The sequence below is a fragment of the Acomys minous genome, assembly GCF_964271855.1.
Source record: "Acomys minous genome assembly, chromosome: 1".
Lineage (NCBI taxonomy): Eukaryota > Metazoa > Chordata > Mammalia > Rodentia > Muridae > Acomys > Acomys minous.
Genome location: NC_140483.1, coordinates 108,504,552 through 108,527,106, shown reverse-complemented (window position 1 = coordinate 108,527,106; position 22,555 = coordinate 108,504,552). Strand labels below are relative to the sequence as shown.

Here is a 22,555-nt window from a genome sequence, read left to right as displayed (position 1 = left end):
TATGGACTAAAACTATGAGACCTGTATTGTGTGGTCGATAAGTGTCATGGAAAAGAGAAAAGTATCAGTTCAGGAATTCTGGGAAGGCAATGTTCAAGCTGGTGATGTGGGCATTCACTAGCAGTGGCTTCTGAGTAGATGTGGGGACCATGGGGATTCAGGCTCACAGGCAGAGGGAACATCTAAGAAAAGGCTCCCTCTGGCCATGCACCCTTCCAGAAGAGCAGGCACCAAGCGGGAAACAGATGATGGTAGCCCAGATCATGGGAAGGCTATAGACAAATCCTGTGGCCAAGAAGAATGAGAAGCCACTCTAGCATGTTGAGTCAATGGCATCATCGGACATTTAAAAAGTCTTTTTTTCTTTTTTAAATTTCTTTCTTTCTTTCTTTCTTTCTTTCTTTCTTTCTTTCTTTCTTTCTTTCTTTCTTTGTATTTGTAGCTGGTGTGAGTGGCAGGGTATGTGGGACATCAAGGTAGGTGCTATGAGGCTCCTGCCATAACCCAGGGGAGATACAATGGTGACTTGTTCCAAGGCTGTACCAATGCAAATGGTCAGGAGTGGTTGGAGTCTAGAGCCATTGTAAATGTAAAAGAAATTTCACAGGGGCTTAGGTGCAGAGTATAAGAGAGTGAGAGATATTAAACCTTAGTTTATGGTTTTTAGATCTGAGCAGCTGGAAGGATGGGTTTTGGGAAGGGCAGATATATGTTGGAATCTATTTAAACAGACATCTAACATTGTGTCCAGTGAGGATGTCAAGGGGGTATCTGTAGGTGGAGGGTGCATACGTGTGTTTGTGTGGACACAGATACATTCTAGTGGGGATGTCAAGCAGGTATCTGTAGGTGGATGGTGTATACGTGTGTTTGTGTGGACACAAGTACATGGGTGCATGTGAAGGCCAGAGGTCAACACTGGATGCCTTCCTCCATAGCTCCCTGTCGAAGTTTTGGAGACAGAGCTTCTTACTGGTGCTGCAGCTCACTGATTGGCTAGGCTGGCTGGATAATGACTTCCAGGGGTCCACTATCCACCTTAGGGCTATAGGCATGTACCCGTTGGGCCTGTTTGTTACATGGCTAGTAAGGATCCAAACTAGGTTCCTTGGCCTTGTGGAGCAGATGCTTCGCCCACTGTGCTATCCCTCCACTCCCTCTTAGAGATTACAGGAGAGTTTTAAAGCTAGAAATTGATGTTTGGGTATCATAGGAATATAGTAGGTGACAGTAGGCTACAGGGATGGATGCAGCTATAGGAGAGAAAAAGGTCTGAACAAAACTTTGGGCATTGTAATGTTAAGAGTGTAGGGAGAGAGAGAGAGAGGAAAAAAAAAGTGTAGAGAGAAGATCTGTGCTGAAACAGCCTGCCAGTACCTTTTCCAAACCTTGCAGCGGATTAGCTGGTGTTTCTTTATGTCAGTAGAGATAATTAACCTGACTTTGTCATGAAACCTAAAACCTCGCATTAAAATTGCATACGTTCACGTCACCTTATTTAACTGGGCGTAACGTAGTGTTTGATTAATACTGAGCATATAAGTAAATGAAAAAGCTTTTTATTTCATTATTATGGCACGCAAGCTGAACTGCATAATATTAAGAAAGGCCATGCCTTAGGTTAGTGCTGTCTGCTGGAGAAGCACTTTAGAGCCTTGAGTATTCCATAACATTATATGGTTTATTTTATGGATTGGCATCCCGCCAACATTATTTACTGCAGATTAAGTATTGATTCAGCAGCAAAGTAGGATATTACATTCAAGATTATTTTGTGCTGGTGTTTATCTTGAAGTTTTGCCTTACTCATCTCTTATACCAACTCTGCCTTTACAAAATAAAATCAGAATTCAGATAGCTGGCTCTCTAATGTGGCAATAAATTAACTCAGGTAGAAATAAGACCGCTAAGACAAGCCTAATATTATTTATAGCTCTCCGCAGACACTATTTAGGTTTTGCTAAAATGTAAAGAAACAGCTCACACATTTTATTGAATGCTAAGTCCCCTTGAGATTGTATGTGGCTCTGCTGGGTACACATTATTTGAAGAGCCCTGTCCAGATCTGGCCTCAATTACACAGATTCTGATCTGAAATATTGCCTGCACCATGGAAGATGAAGATAGTGAAAGCTCATGCACCAGGATACAGCATCCAAAAAAAGAAAGAAAGAAAAAGCAAACAATAACAAAGGGCTTAAGACACAACAACACACATTTCTCTAGGAGGAAGAAGCAAGAGCATGGATGTGCTGCTCGTAATGATTTAGGGACGTGAGAACTCAAGAGCTATCAGTTTTCCCTTGGTTTGTGGGGAACTGACCTTTTGTTTCTGATGTAGTCTTAGCTTGCTTTCCATCTATGCATCCAGAACAAAACAGCAGAATAAATTAACAGATCTCCGCAGTGCACAGCAAAGAGATTTAGTTTTGTCAAATGACAGATGAACAACTTAATGTTTGTGCCACACATCACCTCTTTAGCTTTGAGTATTAAGATGTGAAACCTTCCCGGGACCGCATAAATCCAGAAGGAAGTCAAGATGTGTGCACATGAGGAAATAGGAGGACAAGATGATGCAGGTTATAACTGTGCAGTGTGCATTTGCATGTGCGCGCGCGCGCGCACACACACACACACACACACACACACACTCCACATATAGGAATGACAGAGTAGGGGAGCTTTGCTCTCGACCCATTGGATAATAGTCAGGTGAAGGCTAGGCTTTGGAAGATGGAAAATAGGGGTAAGGGAGAATGACTCTGTTGACTCATCACGACACTGCCCTGGCTGCATTGTCCTGGTGGACTTGGGAACCAAATCCCATGTTCTCCCTGTGGTGGCAGGATAAGACATTGATACAGGCAGGGGGATATCTTATGACAATTATTTATGCTATAGGGTCATGTAAAACAACTGGTTTTAATGTAATGGTTATTCTTCATTGTCATTCTGGCTGGATTTTAGAATCTCCACAGAAATATACTTCTGGGTGTCCTGAGGGGTTTACGGAAAGGTTTAACGGAGGAACGATGACGTACCCTGATGTGGTTGTCACCATTCCACGGCCTCGAGCCACAGACTGAATGAAAATAAAGATGGACATAGCATGTATCTGCCTCTGTGTCTTGGTCCTGGCTTTGGAAACAAGGTGACCACCTGCCTTATGCTTCTGTGGCCATGCCTCCGCTATCGTGTACCCTCACGCTACCAGCCAAAATAAACCTTCCTTCCTTTTTGGGTTTTAGTTATATTGTTACAACAATAAGAAAACTCACCCATTCAGTTATCTTGAGAATTTGTAAGTTGTTCTGACTCCTGTGAAAGGGGAGCTGACAAGCTGAGGCAAGCGTATTTCGGAACTGACCACAGGAATGTGCCCTCCTCACCAATTATGTATGAGGAACAGGAAGGGGAAGTTGAGAACTGTTGGGGGTAGTTGTCAGGGTAATTTTTTGTTTTTATAACTTTGGTAGTTCATTAGTAGGCTAGTGGGATAAGTTCCAGTCTAGGTAAAAAGAATCTAAGAATTGCATATTTTTGTCGATATTCTTAAATTCTGTTTTTAATGATTTTAGGGTAGACCCAAATAACTCTGTAAGAGTTGTGCTGCCTAACTGAATTCTATCTTAGAGATAGCTTCCAAGGATGGTTTGCATCCTAAACCTTAGTTTGCAAGCAAAGTTTAGTTTTCCTTAGATCATCTTCTTTTTCTGCCCCAAATCTTCTAGATTTCAGATCTGCTTCTCTCTGTGTATGGCATCTTATCACAGGACACTTAACACATTTTTTTTTTTGCACTCAACAAGCCATAGAGCTATTAGCATAAGTATGGCCTTAATTTCCTTTTGTATCCCTATCCTAGTTAATAACGTCTTAGCTAAAAAAATCTCTTCTAATTCTCTCGACTCCATGCTTTGTACTGTTCTAACACTACATTTAAACTAGTTTAGGTATTTCTCTCAGCCCCACAGAAGCTTCTCCAACCAGCTCCTCACACGGAACATGAGTCCTGGTTCTTTACCATGGTGTCCATATCCTACGTAGTGACCATCCCCAGGGCATGTCCTCTTAAACATAGCCATGAGTAGCTGTAGTTCTGCCCTTGTTCATCTGTTCCTGCTGTTATTCCCGCTCACACCACTTCATCTTTCTTCCTACTCTTCGTTTCTATGTTTTCTCTTGAAGCCTATTAGAATCCTCCCGTGCCTGAGGGCTGATCTCAAAAGCTTCAGAACGACTCAGGTAATTGTACAGATGTAACTCCATCTTGTGACGAGGCTGGAGTTTCTGTCTTTCATAAGCCCTGGGGGAACCAATCAGGAACAGCCAGGGTACCTGGCCTCAGGAAGATAAGGTTGCTTAGCTACCATTTTGAAGAGCCCCTAACTCCTGACCAGAGTCACATAGCCTTAAGAACACCTACCAACTTGGGCTGGTTTGGACCAGTTCAGAGAGCCCCTAGCCCTTGGCCAGAGCCCTAACCAATCCCAGATGTACTTGTACTCTTGCTCCTGATCTGTGCCAATAGAAGGAAAGAGTACCTAACTCACCTTGGAACTTCCCTTGATTATCTATTAAAAAAAAAAAAGCCTGCATGCTCAACTCGGGGTCTTTTGCCATCTTGCTTTGCATAGGCGAGGACCCCAGTGCACTGGATCTCAGAATAAAGCCTCTTTACTTTTGCATATGACTTCAGACTCCTGGTGGTCTTTGGAGTCCTTGTGATCTGAGCATAACACTACTTGCCAGGCAGTGGAACAGAAATGTCTTTTTATCATCAGATACTGGAACAGCTGAACGTCCATATGCAAGAAGCAGAACCGAGACACAAGACCTCACATCTTACATGAAAATTCATGGACAGTGAATTTAGAGTACAGTGCAGAATCCAAAATTATAAACCTTCAAAAACTTGACAACATAAATTCCAGATGATATTGGCTATGGCAATGATTTGCTTTTTAAAGATACAACACTTAAGACATGATTTAATGAAATAAATAAATATGGGTTAAGTAGGACTTTGTTAGAATTTAAAAATTGCTCTGAAAAACAGTGCCAGGAGACTAAGAAGTCAAATCACAATTTAGAACATTTTGTCTGATGGACGATATGAAGGAAACAAGTCAATCAGAGAATAGGCTGATGACCTTGGTACGTTACCAAAAAAGATATCAACCAATATGCAAGTCAGCACACTCAAAGATGCTCTTTGCTTTGTCACCAGGGAAATTAAGATCACGACAGTAGTGAGCAGTAGGGAGCCACACATTTGTTAGAGCCACACACTTATTAGAGTGACCAAAGTCCACGACACCAACACCGAACTCACCGATAGTGGAAATACCAAAGGTGTGGACATTTGGGAAGACAAAATTAGTAGTCTTGTTCAGAATTAAACACAGCAATCACATCGTTTGGAATTTATCTGAAGGAATTGAAAGCCTGTGTCTAACAGAAAAACATGTGCATGGATGTTTGCAGGAGCTATGATCATAATTACCCAAACCTGGAAGCGACCAAGTTTCTTTTGGTAGATTAAAGGATAAACTGCACATCTGGAGAACAGATACCTGAGCATGAGAAGTAGAAATGAGCTGTCAAACTGAACAAAGACACGTGAGGGCCTTAATCCATATTCTTTCTTTTTTTTTTTTGTTTTTCAAGACAGGGTTTCTCTGTGTAACAACTCTGGCTGTCCTTGAACTCGCTCTTGTAGACCAGGCTGGTGTTGAACTCACAGAGATCTGCCTGCCTCTGCCTCCCAAGTGCTGGGATTAAGGCGTGTGCCACCACCACCCGTCTTTAATCTGTGTTCTTAAAAGAGAGGCACTAGGGGGCTGGAGAGGTGGCTCAGTAGTTCAGAGCACTTGCTACTCTTCCGGAGGGCCAGGTTTGGCTCTCAGCACCCACGTGACAGCTTACATCTGTCTGTAACTGCAGTTTTAGGGGATCCAGCCCTCTCTCTTTGCTTCTTCAGATATCAGGCATGCACAGGGTACACATTTATACATGCAGGAAAAGCATTCATTACATGAAATTAAAAGTGAACCTTAAGAAATCTGGACGGGCTATATATCATGTGACTGTGACTACTGTCCTATCTCACTATCCATGAGTTCTGCATCTTTATTGGTTAACTGTGGCTTGAGACTGTTAAAAAGAAGTGCTGATATTGAACACATACAGATTAAAAAATTATCTGCTGGTCAAAACAGCACAATATCTATATAGTATTATAACTAACCTAGAAATCATTTTGGAGTACATAGGGGAAGACAGCAGTTGTGGCACACACCTGTGATCCCAACACTCAAGAGGATCTCCAAGGCTATCCTGGGCTGTACAGTGAAACTCCATGACCAAAAAAAAAAAAAAAAAAAAAAAAGGAATAAAAGACCCATGAAAAGATTGCACAGGTTATCTGGCTCATGCTGTGTGTTGTATAAAAGACTTGAGCACTCATGGATTGTGATATCTTCTAGAATTCTGGAACATTCCTGGTGGGTAGTGAGGGAAGATTCCCAAGGTGGCATTTTGGAGAAGAGCACATGATGGAAGTCACACGTGGGTCATTGGTTTGAGGGGCTGCAGCTGGAGGAATGGGTAAGCAGAACACATAGCAGTTGTAGGGAAAGTAAACCTACTTTGCCTGATACATTTCTCAGCACCCCCAAGAGTGAGCCCTAATGTAAACAATGGATTTTGGGTGACTACTTATTAATATGGGTTTGTCCATTGACACAGGCTTACCAAATGCTCCTTTGTATGTGTGAGGGAGAAAGGGCTTGGAAATCTCTCAACGTTCCTCTTAATTTTTCTGTTGTCTAAAAAACTGCCCTAAAGAGTAAATAAGATCTTGCAAACAAAAGCTTGCAACCTTCAGCTTTCCCACTCTCTCTTCCTGTGTCCTCGTCCTCTGCAAGTGAGAAGCGGCCGCCTTCCTTCACGGCTGGGGAGTACATGTCTCCCAGACTGCACTGCTGTGTTCTGAGAATGAAAATGCAGCATTAGTCCTGTTTTTCTGGCGGCGTGCTTTGCTCACAGCCGGGGCTGCAATAAATGCGTGTTAAGTGAGTCAGCCTGCCTTGCAGCAAGGGCCCTCTTATTTTAGTCCATCCAACTTCTGTTTGCATTTTTTAAGATCAGCTGTTGTCATTTACAGTTGTAACAAAAGGCAAGAGCTTGCACAGGAGCCTGAATCATGTTGTTTTCTAGGTCTGTATAGACAAACCTTAAAGACAAGGGCAAATAAAATAGAGATACCCCAGACTATTAAGGAATTAAATGGGAAGGAAGAAATAATTTTGAATACTATTACTACATCATCATTGATAGAACCTTCTTAAATCTAGGATAGTGAATGAATTGGATGAGTATTTTTCTTAATTAAAATATTTTCCATTTGTTTATTTTGTTTGTGTATGCACACGAGTGAACCTTTGCCTGCACGTGTATGGAGGTCAGAGGACAGTTTGCTTCTATTCTTCTACCATGCGGATTCCTGGAATATGGGAATCAAAAGAGGTCATTAGGTTGGTGGAAATACCTTTACCTGCTGAGTCATCTCACTGCCTCCTCACTGTTTGTCATAGAGCATTCCAGAATCGTTGTCTTAGAATTATGTTGGCTAGAAAGACATCCCCCCAGATTCTCTTTTTAAGTATATGCTGGCCCCATACCACACTGTATACAGGCATCATGTTATACATAGGAAATACATAGACTATATTTGTCTATTAAAACAAATCAGGGCTGGGTGTAATGGTGTGTACACAACAGTCCCAGTACTTGCGAGGCTAAGGCAAAGGCATCCCTAGCCTGAGGCCAGCTCAGCCTACATAGGACTCTATCTGAACAACAACAACAACAAAATCATTTTCAAATGAGATATGATGTCTGTATGATCTGATGAATATGAGATTTCATGAAACACATAATGTTATTATACATGTTTTATATGTGTAAAAGCAATAATATTTAAAAACAGTTCAGTCAGTGCAAAACCTTCGCACTCTTTTTTACATTCAACACCTCTAGAGAAATACTAAGAAAGAAATGGAGGAAGCCCCAGAGTGGGAAGGGGTCATTTGGTAGACAGTTTTCCTGAATCTGTTAGGGTTAGCAAGTGGGGGCAAGGAAGAACGGCGTGTGGAAGACGAAGGTACCATAATTTCCTTTAAGGCAATGAAATGCCTCTGTAGTCCCACCCCCTGTTTTCCTAATGCAAACTAATTCAGCTGATTAAAAAAGCCAAGTTGAGTGAAGGAAAAAGTGTTTTAATTAGTGCTAGCACATTAGTTTTAGTTTTTTCAAAAACTGCAGATTTTATTAATTGAAAACCTTTTGAATGGTCATGGAATGTCTGTGGTTGCATAAAACACACTTCATCCATCTACACAGCCACTGCTGTTTCCTAGAAAATTGAACATTTTTCTGCTTTTCATTCTGTATTATTTCATCGGTATTCTATGGGCTTAGTTTTAGAAAGTTCAGCTTTATTATATCTACAAATGAAAAAATGTCCCCCACAAATAACTGTCCTCCTCTTTCTTCTGTGAAGAAAAACAGTTTATTAAGCACACATCCTTGGAGGTGCAAAGTCTAAGAAGGAGTCTGTTGCAATGATTTGGTCTCTTGTGGGAAACCCTTAGGACTAGGTCACATGATGGATCATGGTATGCTGAGCCAGGGAGGGGTCAGGCTTGCTCTTTCTTAAGAACCCCTCTGAGAGACTAAGTAGGGGGTTCCAGGAAAGCTATGACCTTAGCTCATCCTAAGGACAGTTGCTCCAGTAACTTCACAACTTTTCACTACATCTCACATCTCTAATGGCCCCATCACCTCAATATTGCCACATTGAGGTGAAAGCTTTGGGTGGCAGATGCAAACAGTACCTGCTTATCCCTTGACATGAGAACGGGGATACTAGAACCCCTGAGTGAGAGTTAGGAAGGGCCCACTGTGGCTGCCAATCAAAAGAGCAGTATTCTTTCTATGGTATTCATTTCTTTGGTCTTCCCTTGTTTGAGTGGGTGCATCATGCCTGTGTGTGTGTATATGTGTGTGTATGTATGCATGCCTGTGCTCACATGTGTATTTATATAAGTAATTTAATAATAGCCATCTCCTGATGGAACAGCCTAGGATGCTGCATGTTGTCACAGTCCCACTCCGGTGTTGGAGTCCCAGGAAAGTCCTAGAGAACAGACAGACACTGGAATCCTGAAGGTTCTAACTCCAGCAAAGGGGCATTTCAGGAACAGGACAGATGAGTGAGTGAACAGGACATTGCCAGTGAGAATGAGGGTAAACAATTGAAAAGTAAAACATTCCTTCTGCCATGCCCTTTTATGGGGGCTGCCACCAGAAGGCGTGGCCTGGATTTGTGTTGGGTCCTCCACCTAAAATGATCCCTCACAGGTGTGTCCCAATGCCCGAGTTTGGGTTATCTTGGGTTGACAACCATGAGTGGCCATCACACTAGGAAACTGAGCCTAAGTTAATGAGTGAAATCACGGGCATTTGAGATGTTCCTAATCTCTTGCTATTGTTAAGTGTTGCAATGAATATCTTCGTCCATATGTAATTTCTCACACATGAGTACAACAATAGAATGCATTTCTAAGGGAGTCCCACGTTTAGTCACAAGGTGCAATGCACGATACTGCCTTCTCCTCCACCCTCTTCAAATTGGATTCCCAGCCCCTCTGCTAACGTATATAACTATGCTGTATAACAAATTAAAGAAGTATCCATAGGGTCATGCTAGATTGCCAGGAAAGCATGGTTATGTGTCCTTTGTACACAAATAGGTGGAAAGATAAGCTTGAAGAGACCAAGGCTGGAAACCGTGTCCTTGAGCTGGGAAGCATTGCCAAGCAGCTCTCCAGCAAAGTGCCTGCCTGTTAGATTTTTTTGTTGTTGTTGTTGCTTTTTTCTTTGACTTTGGAAACAAAGCATTTTTCCCCCAGTTTTGCTTATGAAGAAAGAATTAAGTTTGCAAAAAATGTGTTCAAGTTTGCTGAGTTAGAGGAACAGAGGGAGGAGGTGTCCACACTGTCTGCAGCCAAAGAATGCTGCAGAGATGGAGCGATAGTTGAGTAACGTTTTTAAAAGGCAGTTGTTGTTGTTATTATTATTATTATTATTATTATTATTATTATTATTATTATTATTATTATTTTGGTTTTCGAGGTAGTTATTTTAAAAGGACTAATTAACACGGGGAATGGTAACAGAGAAGGGAAAGGTGGGAAAGTAGCTGCTTGTGTGTGCTTGCCTGCGGTAGCCAGGAGAGGGCATCAAGCTCCTGGGAGCTGGGCTTTCAGGTAGTTAGGAGCCACCCTGTGTAGATGCTGAGAACAGAGCTCAGGCTCCCTGCAGGAACAGCATCTGCTCTTAACTCATCTCTCCAGCCACAAGACTAATATGTAAAAGAAAAAAAAATGATCTGAATGTGAGCTCAATTCTTGTCTGAAGGCAGGGATATAAACTGGGAAATGAATGTTTATGAAAAATTCTTTATTGGTTAGCATTTCATGAAAGGTACAGAATCCACTGTGGCTGGTTTAACCAGGAGGGAGTTTTTTAAAAAGTAGTGTAGAGAATGTCACCTGGAGTTACTGAGGAGAAAGAAAGGAAGGAACAAAGGAAGGAAGGAAGAGGAAAAGAAAGGAAGAAGCCTTTGCGGAGGTGCACGCCTTTAATCCCAGCACTTGGGAGGCAGAGGCAGACAGATCTCTGAGTTTGAGGCCTGCCTGGTCTCCAAAGTGAGTCCGAGACAGCTCAGGGCACACAGAGAAACCTTGTCTTGAACACACACACACACACACACACACACACACACACACACACACACACACACACGGGGGTGGGGGGGTGGGGGGTGGGGGGGTGGGGTGGGGTTTAATGCCAAACCATCTTGGATGACCTGAAGAGAGAGCACATAGCTATAGAAGACTATTGCAGCTGGGCGTGGTGGCGCACGCCTTTAATCCTAGCACTCGGGAGGCAGAGGTAGGCGGATCGCTGTGAGTTCGAGGCTAGCCTGGTCTACAAAGTGAGTCCAGGACGGCCAAGGCTACACAGAGAGACCCTGTCTTGAAAAACCAAAAAAAAAACCAAAAACAAAAACAAAAAAAAGAAGACTATTGCCTTGCCTCTTCTGAGACATGGAAACAACGTATTTCAGGGATAAGCTGAGACAGAAGTTGCCTCACATAAACCACACATCCCACAGTGGAGTTGTGCAACAGGGATTGTACACACTGCGGGGACCCGACCTCTGTCTTTCTTCCATACTCCTGCTACAACAGGCACTAAGATGGTAGAGCCTGAATCACCCCTGGGTGTCTAGCTTAAGGGGTCTAGGATGTGAGATCTTTATCTTTTTGGCTTCAGCAATATGGAAGGCGGCATACTTGAATGAGATTTTCTGAGAATACCTGCCTCACTAATGACTTCATGTCAAGAGAAACTTGAGAGAAAAGCACAAGGAAATTACAAACACCAATAATAGCCATTTCTTTGCCAGTATCAGCACGTATTATAAATTTCCCCAGATACCAACAGGCCTATTGTTTGTTTGCTTGTCTTTATTTTTGTTTTCCAAGACAGGGTTTCTCTGGGTAGCCGTGGCTGTCCTGGACACTATTTGTAGACCAGGCTGGCCTTGACCTCCCAGAAATCCATTTGCCTCTGCCTCCTTGAGTGCTGGGATTACAGATGTGCACCATCGCACCCAGCGAGGCCTAGTCTGGGAACAGAACTCAGGTTCCCTGTGGGAACCATTTTTCTCTAAAATCTCCAATATTATCCTTAGAGTTTTGTTACTTGCAGGAGGCAGCAAAGATGAAAGTAGCCTCACACTGTTTTTTCTATGTGATTAGAGGCAGATAATATTGCTTTAGCCATGATTAGAATGACAATAGAAGGCCCTGAAACCGTCAATATGAAGGCAGAATTGAATTCTAAGCGTGGTTATCCAAAAGAAAATGACAGTTGATTTTCTGGTACTACGACAGAATTGTCACGAGGATGTTGATAAAAATCAATGGCTATAAACACATCTAAATGATCAAAATATCAATTTAAATATGCAGCTAAGATCTCAAAAACATGAAACGCTGAAGGGGGGGGTGGGCGTGTGTTTCTTGCTGACCCTTCCACCCACAGGCTGGCTCCGCTGGTGGTGTAAGGGGAGCGGGAGGTCAGATTACAGTCCTCAGGTACAGAAGCCAGACACAAATCCCTGACATACCCTCAGGGCCGCAAAGGGCCACACCCATAATGAAAGTGTAGGTTAGAAAACTGCCTGTTAGCACGGCAAGGTGCTACGCTTTGGCTAGGGAAAACAAAACAAAGCAACACAACTTTGCTTGGAGAATTTATCGCCATGTTGCTATCTTAGAGACCAAAACAGCTGGCATGGGGTGGCCTAAGATACTTCATTAGCAACTGGGGAAGTATATTTTGTCTCTCCTACCACACATTTGTAATCTTCCTCGTGTGCCTTAGAGTTTGAACAAAGGGGTTCTGCTATTCTTTTGATAGCTAAGGTTTTCTTTCAGAGCTGCCCATTATTTAACTCCCTATGCATTGGAGTCAGGGGACCATTCCTGGCAAGTTGATCCCTAAGGGGTCAGACCTGTAGTTACGGATGTGTGGGTCGGGGGTGGGCGTGGGGGTAGGGATGACAAAATGGTGCAGACACTACAATTTCTACTGTCATAACTCGTGGGTCCTCCTGAGCGAGTTTTCTAATGTCTTTCTTAGGGATGATGCTGTCCCTTAATGAAAAGTTCACATCACATATTTTATCACAGGAGGCATCCTCAATCAATGTTAGGCACCCATGGGGAGTAACCCCCACTGAGGGAATCACTTTCCAAGTCACTGTACTCTAGACCTTTAAACTCCGGTACTATAAAGCCCAAGTAAACTTAGGACTTTGGCTAATAGATTATAATTTTAAATTTTCTCTGACTTTTACAGAAAATATTAGGTAGTTAACATACCTTTTCACATTTGATTAGTCACAAAGCAGACACCACCTCACGCTTCTCTGGGCTCACAAACAATTCCTTGAATGCCAGATGTGAACTCACTCACTATTTCAGGAGTTTCTGATGTATTTTCAACATCTAGAAGGTAGCAGGCATGGAATATTTGTCTTGATCTCACCTCAAGTGGGAATAACATTACACAAGCCAGCAGCACCACCAACGGAAGTGATGGGTGTCTCGGGGTCTGTTTTATCATCTCACTTACTCTGTCTTTCTCAACCAAAAGTTACCTGGAGCTTGTCTGTAATTCTGCAGTGGTGAAACTTCCTGGTCTCCCAAGGCAGCACATTCTTGCTGTAGGCTCCATGCCTCTGAGCACTTGATATGGATTAATATTTTCCCTCACCTTATTTTGGGGCCAGATAGGAATTTCCTTGGGTCCCCTTTTAGCAGATCCACAAATTCTTAATGAATGACTAGATTATATCGAGCACCTCCAGTGACTGCTGTTACAAAACATTAAAGAGAAGTTGTATTCTTTCTGGAAAGAGTGGCTAAAATCCTCCTTACATACTTTTGAATCCCCAATTCCCTCCTTAGACAATTCAACAATGTATTCCTCACCCCCTCTCCTTGTGCTAGATTTAGTCTCTGAAATTCTTTATGTTTTCAGAGCAAAGGCACTTGGGTTCTCAGTTCAATTCTTTGAAAACAAATGCCCTCCAGCTGGAAGAACCAGCATCTTAGGAAGTCAGCCAGTGGCCTTCTGTTGTCATGTCACAGGTGTTGACTAGCGGCCACCACCCTGTAATAGCGTCTCTTTTCACCCCAGATGATCTATCAATTTATCTGCATGACAATATTTTCAATAAAAAGATACCTGCATATAAAGAACAACTCATTTCAATATCAATTCACATATCAATAAATTATAAAAACTAACTAACAAACCAAAAAACCAAACCACAGTTCTTTCCACCTTACACTTAAGTTTATAATACTAGGTAAATGCATATTCTGAAGAGAGACTATATTTAAATAAATGCCTAAGTGGTCCTCAATAGAAACTAAAAAATCTTTGAGAGTGTCATTGTTCATTTTTATAATAGCTATAACTCACATACTATAAAACTAACTATTGAACAATGTATAATTCAATGGCTTTTTCTATATTCATAATCACCAACTCTATCAGATTTCAAAATATTTCCATCACCTCAAAAACAAAACACTTTACCCAATGGGAGTCATTCCCCGTTCTCTTCACACCAGCCTTTGGCAATCCCTTATCTGTTCTGTCTCTATGGGTTTGCCTATTCTGTGTATGCCATATAAATGCTCTGGTAATTAGCCTTTGGTGATTTGTTTATTTCACTTAGCACCATGTTTACAATGCTCATCTGTATTGAAACATATGTCAGCACTTCATTTTTTTTATGCCCCCACAAAAGAAGTTCATTGTGGCAAAAGAGACTAGAATATGTCTCCTCTGAAGCTGAAGGGTAGCAGAGTGAAGAGAGTTCCCCCCCTCCTTGTTTGCCTAAGAGCAAAACACACATTCACAAAGATGCACCCCTCCCTTCTCTCCCAGAAATGACAGAAACTCATTGCTGGAGTTGCCTGTAGGTCCTTATCTTGGGCGTCCAGCCAGAGGAAGTTACATAACAAAGTTACTAACCCAGTCTTACCCAAGGCTGGTTCCCCAGCTCTTTTGCTACCTCCAAGCCCATAGATGCTTTCTTTGGTCTTGCTGCTTCCCTGCTAAAAGTTGAAATTTAAATTTGATGTACAAAAGACAGAAGGGAATATGTCTATCTTTTTAGAGTTTCACGCAGCACACTGATCTCTGGTTTTGTTTGTGTTAGTGTATAATTAATATCTTTCGTTTTTTGGTTTACGATGCTGAGTGCATTAGAGTTTTGCATTATCTTTGCGTGGGTTTATCCTGGGCAATATGAGTTTCATGTGTTGGTAAATTTTATTAGTGTCTTTTGTTATATGAACCTGTCCCAGCTACAGACTTAGGGATGCTGTCAGGGAATAATAATCCCTCCCTCATGGCAGTATTTTACTTACCTATTTATCAGTTGCTAAACAGTAGTTTTTTTTTTTTTTTGCCATTTTTGTTTGTCTATTATCAACACTGCTACTATGGATATTCAGTCACAGGTCATTATGTAGGAAGCCTTTTTTATTTCTTCTGGATATATACATACATATATATGTATATATATATGTATATACACACACACACATACACAACACACATATATATATGAGCAGAATTGCCATGTCATATGGTAGCTTGATATTAAAGTTTTGTAGAACTACTAAACTGTTTCCAATTAGGTGCATTTTATGTAACACCAGGAAGTTTGAATGTTTCAGGTTTTTCCCACCCTCACAACACCAATTACTTATTTTATTATTTGTTTTAATGTATGTGATATGGTACTCTGCTGTCTTTTTGATGAGCAGTATTGAGCACATATTCAGGTGCTCATTTCTATTGAAATACCTTCTTTGAATAATTATCTGTTTAAGTGTGTGTGTTTTTAATTAGGCTGTTGTGCCATGAGAACTCTTTTATAGATATAACTTCCTATATAATAAATATGAGTTCTTACAGACAAAAATCTCTGCATTGTCCATATAAGTCCCTATATTATACATAGGAATCCTATATTGTAGATATGAGACATATATTTTGTATATAAGCTCCTGTATTATAGATATAAGTCCCATATTATAAATAAACGTCTCTAGCCTATAGAAACAAGTCTATATTGTAAATAGAAGTCCTTGTATTATAGACACAAGTCTTTATATTATAGATATTAGTCTTCTGCACTACAGAAACAAATTCCTACATTATAGACATGAGTCCCTATAATACAAATGTAACTCAGTTGTTAGAAATATGACTTGTAACCATATTCTCCTGTTCTGTGGGTTGTTTTAAATAGTGATTCAAGTTTAAGAATGCTTGGTTATTCAGGAGTTAAAGCTTTCAGGAGTTGAATCCTTTCTTCTGGATCTGTTCCAATTAGGGAAGACTGGTCATCATGGCACACTCTAAAGAGAGTGCACAGAGAAAAGAAAGCATGGTGACGATCAGGGAGTAACGTGGTCCATGAATGCAGACAAACAGAATAAATGCATGTATTTACTCCCTGTTTGTAGCACTCCTCTTGCTTGTGTCCCTCTGCTGGCCTTTGAAAGAAGAAGCATTCATATCAGGGCACTATGGTCCCTGGGGAGCTGGGGCCCTTAGAAAGGTGTGGCTGCTTCTACAGTTCTCTCTAAGCTGTTTCTGCCACTCCACTGCTCTGAGGCATTTCCACTACCTTATGGGAGTCTGCAGCATTTTCACAGTAAGAAGCAGTTTTCTGTTCTGTCTTTACACCTGAGACCCACTGACTTAGGGAGGAAGGAACAGCTGTATTTTCAGCTTGATTTTGACACTGTAGCGCTTTCACCGGTCCTGGGTATCTGTGTTATGGATGCTCATTTGGAGTTTGTTCAGGGAACTCATACTCACACTCCTGATCTTACAGCAGTCGTCCCAGCATGGTTCCCTGTCTCATTAATTAAGCACAGAGCTGGAGTGGGACAGACCTGAGGCTGAGAGGGAGCCAGGCTGCACATCAGATCAACTGAATTCACTGCAGAGATCCCAGGACTGGTGGGTAGTCCTAGCCTGGCTGCCCGCTTTTACACATTATTTATGCCAGTCCATTTTGCAAGTGAAGTTTGATATAGTCCTTTCTATGTCCTGAGTGCTGAAGCATAGAAAAGAAATCTGAGTGGTTAAAAAAAAAAAAAAAAGAATATGGGAAGAATCAAAAGACTTGTAGTAGAGACTGCAGCGGAAACACAGAAATCAAGAAGGAATATGCATGAAGAGAGCACGCTGGGTGAAGAAAGAACAAAGGGCAGCGAGGCTCTCTCCTCACTTTGTAACTGAATATAATCAGCACTCTAATGTTACATGCGCAGAGCTGCCCGCCTCCTAGGGTTACGCAGCTCACTTTCCCCTGCTGTGCACACACCGGAGACGATTGGGGCGTACGTGCCATACACATATGGATCCAGGCATTTACTAACTGTTGGGGCATCCAGAGAGTTTTGAGACTGTGAGTGCCTCCACTAGAGAAAATGGAAAGGGGAATAAAAAAAAAAGCAGAGCCTCGAGAAATGTCTCAGAGGTTAGGAGCACTCGCTGAGCAATTGTGAGGATGGGAGTTGATGCTTCAGCACTCGCATAGTGAAAGGCCAGCTCCAAGAAAGGGTAGTGACAAACTGATGACTGGGGCTTGCTAACTTGTCACTTGGTGAAGAAAACGTTGGCCAAGAAAACATTCTGGGAGGGTCAGAGATGAGGCCATCTAACGCCTTTGTCTGGCCTCAGTGTGCCTATGGAGCACATACTCACACATTTGCTTGCATAGACACAGACACACATTTTCTTAAATTAGAAGATTGAGGGAATATCTAACTGGTTGCTAGAGCAAAATGCCCCAAATTGGGAAATTTATACCTGGAAATTTATTATCAATTAAAAAAAATAAGAAAAAAATACTTTAGGAAAGAAAAAAAAAAAAGAAAAGAAAAGAAATGCAAATGTGTTGCTCATAGTTTATTCTAGAGGACAGGGAGCTTCAGTTCCAGGCATTAGGGGGTTCAGTGTCTGGTGAGGGCCTATTTCCCCACAGACACAGTCTTATAGATGTATCTTTCCATCGAAGAAAGGGAAATCAAACCCTTTTGGTCTCCTTTATACGGCGGGCACTAATGCCATTCCTGAGGGTTCCATCCTCGTGAGAGCAGTCAGCCCTGCAAAACCCCCTTCTCTTGGCGCCACTATACTGGGAGTTAAGTTAGGGAGGAGTGCTACAAGTATTTCCAGAGAATTACTGTGGACAATAGCGGCTTAGCCTAGTTTGGAGAAAACAATCTGCATGCCTAAGATGCCATCCACGCTACTGCATAGTATTCGCGCGCACATGGTCTTTTCTCCACATATATAAGCACTTTCGCAATCTGCTTATGTCACACAAGAAAAATGAAGTTGTTCTACTAGTTGGTTGAAGGTCCGGGATCTAACTTACTCTGTCCCAGACACAGGGAGGAAGGCCAGTGGTGTTTAGATGGCTGTGCGTGCTGGAAGGGAATGATCCATGCCACCTGTCTAAGTTCCTTTGGGAGTCACACGGATGCTGTTAGAGCTTCCAGAGTAAAGAGAGCCATCTAAACCACTGCTCAGGACCAAACCATGTCTGTCGTAGTGTAAGGGCGTGTTTGTTTTTCAGCGATGTTGTGTTCTGATTCCCCAGTTCGAATGGATTGAAGGCCGTTGCCTGGAAGGAGCCCGAGTTAGCCTGTGTCATGCTGCTGGGATAGGGTGACCCCTTTAACCTGGTAAAGGGGATGGATGTCTGTGTCTAGACTTTGAAAGGCTAAATGATAGATTCCACGAGTGGGCCGCTCTGTACAGCATCGCCCCCGCCCCTCACCCTGCATTATGATTCTTTCTCCTGCCGTTTCTGCTGCAAGGATTCCAGCCAGTGGGTTGTTTTATTCCCTTCCCGCTTTATTCTTCGAAAGGGTTCCCTTCATAAAATGATATCCTCCCGCCTGCATGAAAAACAATGGTGGGGAATGCCGAGAAATCTCTTTGCAGTGTGAGTGGCTGGATGGTAGACTTCAGCCAAGGACTGTACAGCTCTGGCCACTGCAGATGTGTGTCAGGGTCAGTGTCACTCTCTCAGCATGTATGGGAACTCCAAACCAAATCACACAGCGAAACATGAGCTGCTAGCATAGTTTTATGAATGCAAGTATTTCTCAGCTTTCTGCTTTTATCTGTGCTTAAATTTTTTTTTTTTTTAGTTTTCAAGATTAGATTGTCAAATGTAAAACTTTGATTTTTTAACATATTAAAAAAGCATTTTTATTTTCTTTTGCAATTTATAGCCACAGTGTTCTTACCCATGTCTTTTTTTCCCCATATATTTATTTATTTACATGTGGTGCTTGAAATTCAACCCAGAGCTTCCCCTTCTGAGCCCGTGCCTGCCTGCAGCCCCCATCTACGTCTTTGTGAGAGTTTCACATGCGTACATGCATCGGTCTCCCAGTGGAATCCTGGCGGGCCCATCATTTTTCAGAGGGGTGCCTCTGGGGTTCTCGGTTCTGAAACCCAGGCCCTTCGCACTTACCACACCATTTCACCTTCCAGTTGCGATTGGCGTCAACTCCGCGGCAGTGAAACCTAGAGTTTCTTGACCTTGTCTTTCTCCAGAATCGATCCTAGACACAAATAAAACATCCGGCTGAGAGCAAGGTGCTGAAAAGGTATTCTAGTTTTATTTTAGTTGATGTGATAGAGAGATCCTGACAAGAGGAAACTGGGAGGAGAAATGGTTGGTTTGGTTGCAACTCCAGGCTGCAGTCTATCACTTTTGGGGAAGTCAAGGCAGGAACTCAAGCAGCGAGTCTCATTAAGCAGAGGGTAAAACCATCCTTGCTTGCTTGTTTAACAGTTTTTTCTTCTCTTTCGCGGTCCAGGGCCTGGTCCATGAAGCGGTACCGCCTGCAGTGGGCTCGGTTTCCCTACATGACTTAATGATTAAGGCAGCCCCCACGGACATGCGCACAGGCCAACCTCTGCTAGATCCTAGGTGATTCTAGATTGAGAGTTAAAACTAACCAGCACGGTAACAGTTCAACAATCCGTGGCTGCTCATTCTTGCCGACTCCTCCCCCTCTGAAGCAGGTTAACATTGAAGGTGGTGTGGAAGCCTGCACGCATGTTCAACGCTGTCCTCCTCCTTCCCTTCCTCCCTCCCTCCCTCCCTCTCTCCCTCCTCCCTCGCTCGCTCAACCTCTTCTGTTCAGTATGTGTAACTGGATATCTGACTGGAGCCACAGATGCGGATCTGTATTGTTCTTACTGAAACACAGCATGGAATTAACATTAAACTTAAATAAAACAAACCTAAATTAAAAATGCCAAAAACAAAACAAAACAAAAGAAAACAAACTAACTAGCACAAAGGCTATCAGATGCCTTTTAGTTGCCATGGGGTAAAGGCACCGCATCACTTTGGGGTGAGTTCCTCCAAGCACAGACCAGCTAGGAGAAGTCAGAGATGAGCCTTATCCTGACCCAGCCTCATGCTCTGCTTTCTGACACCATCCTGCATGTCCTATACTTTTGGCCTTTTTTTTTCTTAGACAACTGGATACAACGTTTTTTTTTTCACCTCTACTTCCCTTGGCTTATCTTTATAGACAAATTGAATAGGTTATATTAGGCTACTGAATTTTATTAATTTATTTGGAATGAGAAATCTGTATTTCTATGGAATTTTATGCAAAAGGTAATTATGAAAGGGATTGAGGAGGAAGCCTCTTGGGTGTTTCCATTGTGAATCCTGAGATTGTGAAAGATCAGCCAGCCCTAGTATACACCTTTAAACCAAGAGCTTTCTGTACACAGGAATTAATAAATTAACCCTAGATCAAGAGGCAGAGCAAGAAACCAGCTGACAAGGATTAAAGAGTAGGAGTGACTTTGGGTTGAAGGGTATTTAAAGCAGCATGGATAAGAAGAAAGGGCTTTTGGGCTTTGAGCTAGCAAGCTCTTTGGTGTTTAGTTTTTTTGCCTTTTCCTCCTGAGCTGTCCGCTGAGCTAGTGAGCTTTTGGGGCTTTTTCCTACGAGATCTGAGCTGAGTAGGAAGGTCAGCTGGGTGCTTTCTCTGCCTCTCTCAGCTAGCAGGTTTTCACCCCTGCATCTGGCTCCTGAGTCTTTATTGGTAAAATTGAATGTTTGGGATTTTCATTTTTAAAAACAACACTCACACCTCTTGAATTCATTAGTAGTGGGCTGACCAGCAAACTCCTTTCCTGGCTCATCACTTTCTGATGACCTTTTCAGTCTCCTTCTCAATTGGCTAGGCAGAGCAACTTACATGTGTCCAGGTAAAATGGTATCCATCCACGTTAAACACAGGCATGATATAGAAATACAGATGGTTCAACATTTTCCTCATGGCTGGGTCAGTCTTCGAGGTCAGAAGGGCCTGATAGACAAAGGAGACAGACATTTCCTTATGGGTGGATACCAAAAGTGAGTTTAAGGGAAAACAAGTGCGGAAAAATCCTTTCTGTTCAGAGAAAGACCATACGTGCTGGGCTGAAAAGTAACCAGCTAAGGTGAACTGTAATCTCTGAATGAGAATTTTGATTGCCAATATCGCTGGCAATAATACCAATATTGATATTTTATTATCAATAATAAGAACACTATAGCAACAAACAATGATAATTCTTGATTATCAATTTATCAGCAGAGCTGGTTGAACAGAGTAAATGAATGATTTCTTACAGTGTTTCATCTCTGGCTAAATGAGAATTAGCTTTAGGCTAATGAAAAAGTAACAGTTATAGGGAATTTTTTTTTTGTAGTGCTGAAAATGAAAGCCAGGACCTTGTACATTATACATACTAGGTGAATACTTTTCCTCTATTCTGCATTCTAGACACATTTATATAAACCTAAGTGTACATGTGAATATATGACTAAGTATATATGTGAATGCATATGCATACATATTTTACTTTTAGATTCTATTTGATTTTAGACCAAATAATTAGCTACACGGTGTCGATGGCCTTCAATGGCGACATGTCACATGCTTGTAAGGTGACAGCCTCCGGCCTCGGAACTTACCCTGTTCTCTCCTTGGAAAGTTTAATGGGTGACACATCTTTGTCACCTTATTATAGCTCCTTTGGGGTCTTGTTCTGTATGTGCACACTCATGTCTGTGAAGGTGCACATGGGTGCACGTGTGTGCGGGGGTCAGGGGACAATGGCAGGTATCATTCCTCAGGTGCTGGCTAGTGAGTTTGAGGGATTCGCCTGCCTTTTCCTGAGGGCTGCGATCACTTGTGTGTGCCACCTGTATACACCAAGCAGTTATATACGTTAGGCTCCAAGGACTGCATCCAGGTTCTTGTGTTTACAGGGCAGGTACTTCTCAGGGAACTGTTTTCCCAGCCAGAGATCTTGCTCTTATGCTTGTGTTTTCCTTAAGTTTGATGCCACAATCCGAGAACATTGCGTTCTAATTTTGGACTCAAATAGAACACCACAGTGTATACTAAATCAGGTTGAGAGAGTAGACATTTTAAAACACATTTATATGAAGTAGAATTGCTTGAATAGTTCTTTTTGATGCATGCTTGTCACTGTGTGGAATATCTTGGGAAAACACAGGAAATTTCTAACAATGGTTGTCTCTGGGGAGTTGGACGGGAACACGATGTGTGGGAAGGAGTCTTTTCATTTAATACCCGTTTAGGCTATTTGAAAAAAATTAACATACTAAGAGTGTAACTCAGAGTATCTCTTAAAAATAGTTCTACATTATTAATGTGTGATTGACATTAAAAAGGCGTACATATTTAATGCATACTGTTTGCTTAATTTAGAGGTAAGTATACCCTGTGAAAACATCATCATTATCTGTGCT

At 42.0% G+C, this 22,555-nt stretch overlaps 1 protein-coding gene across 1 annotated transcript in view; it reads right to left on the bottom strand.

Moving 5' to 3' along the window:
- CPA6 (carboxypeptidase A6) overlaps window positions 1-22,555 on the bottom strand; it is a 311,521-nt gene that overhangs the window by 27,635 nt on the left and 261,331 nt on the right. The window contains exons 7-8 of the mRNA XM_084783077.1: window positions 20,991-21,101; window positions 19,235-19,325 (exon numbers count right to left, since the gene is read on the bottom strand). Coding sequence (XP_084639203.1) covers window positions 19,235-19,325; window positions 20,991-21,101 — 202 coding nt within the window. The remainder of the gene's footprint in view (window positions 1-19,234; window positions 19,326-20,990; window positions 21,102-22,555) is intronic.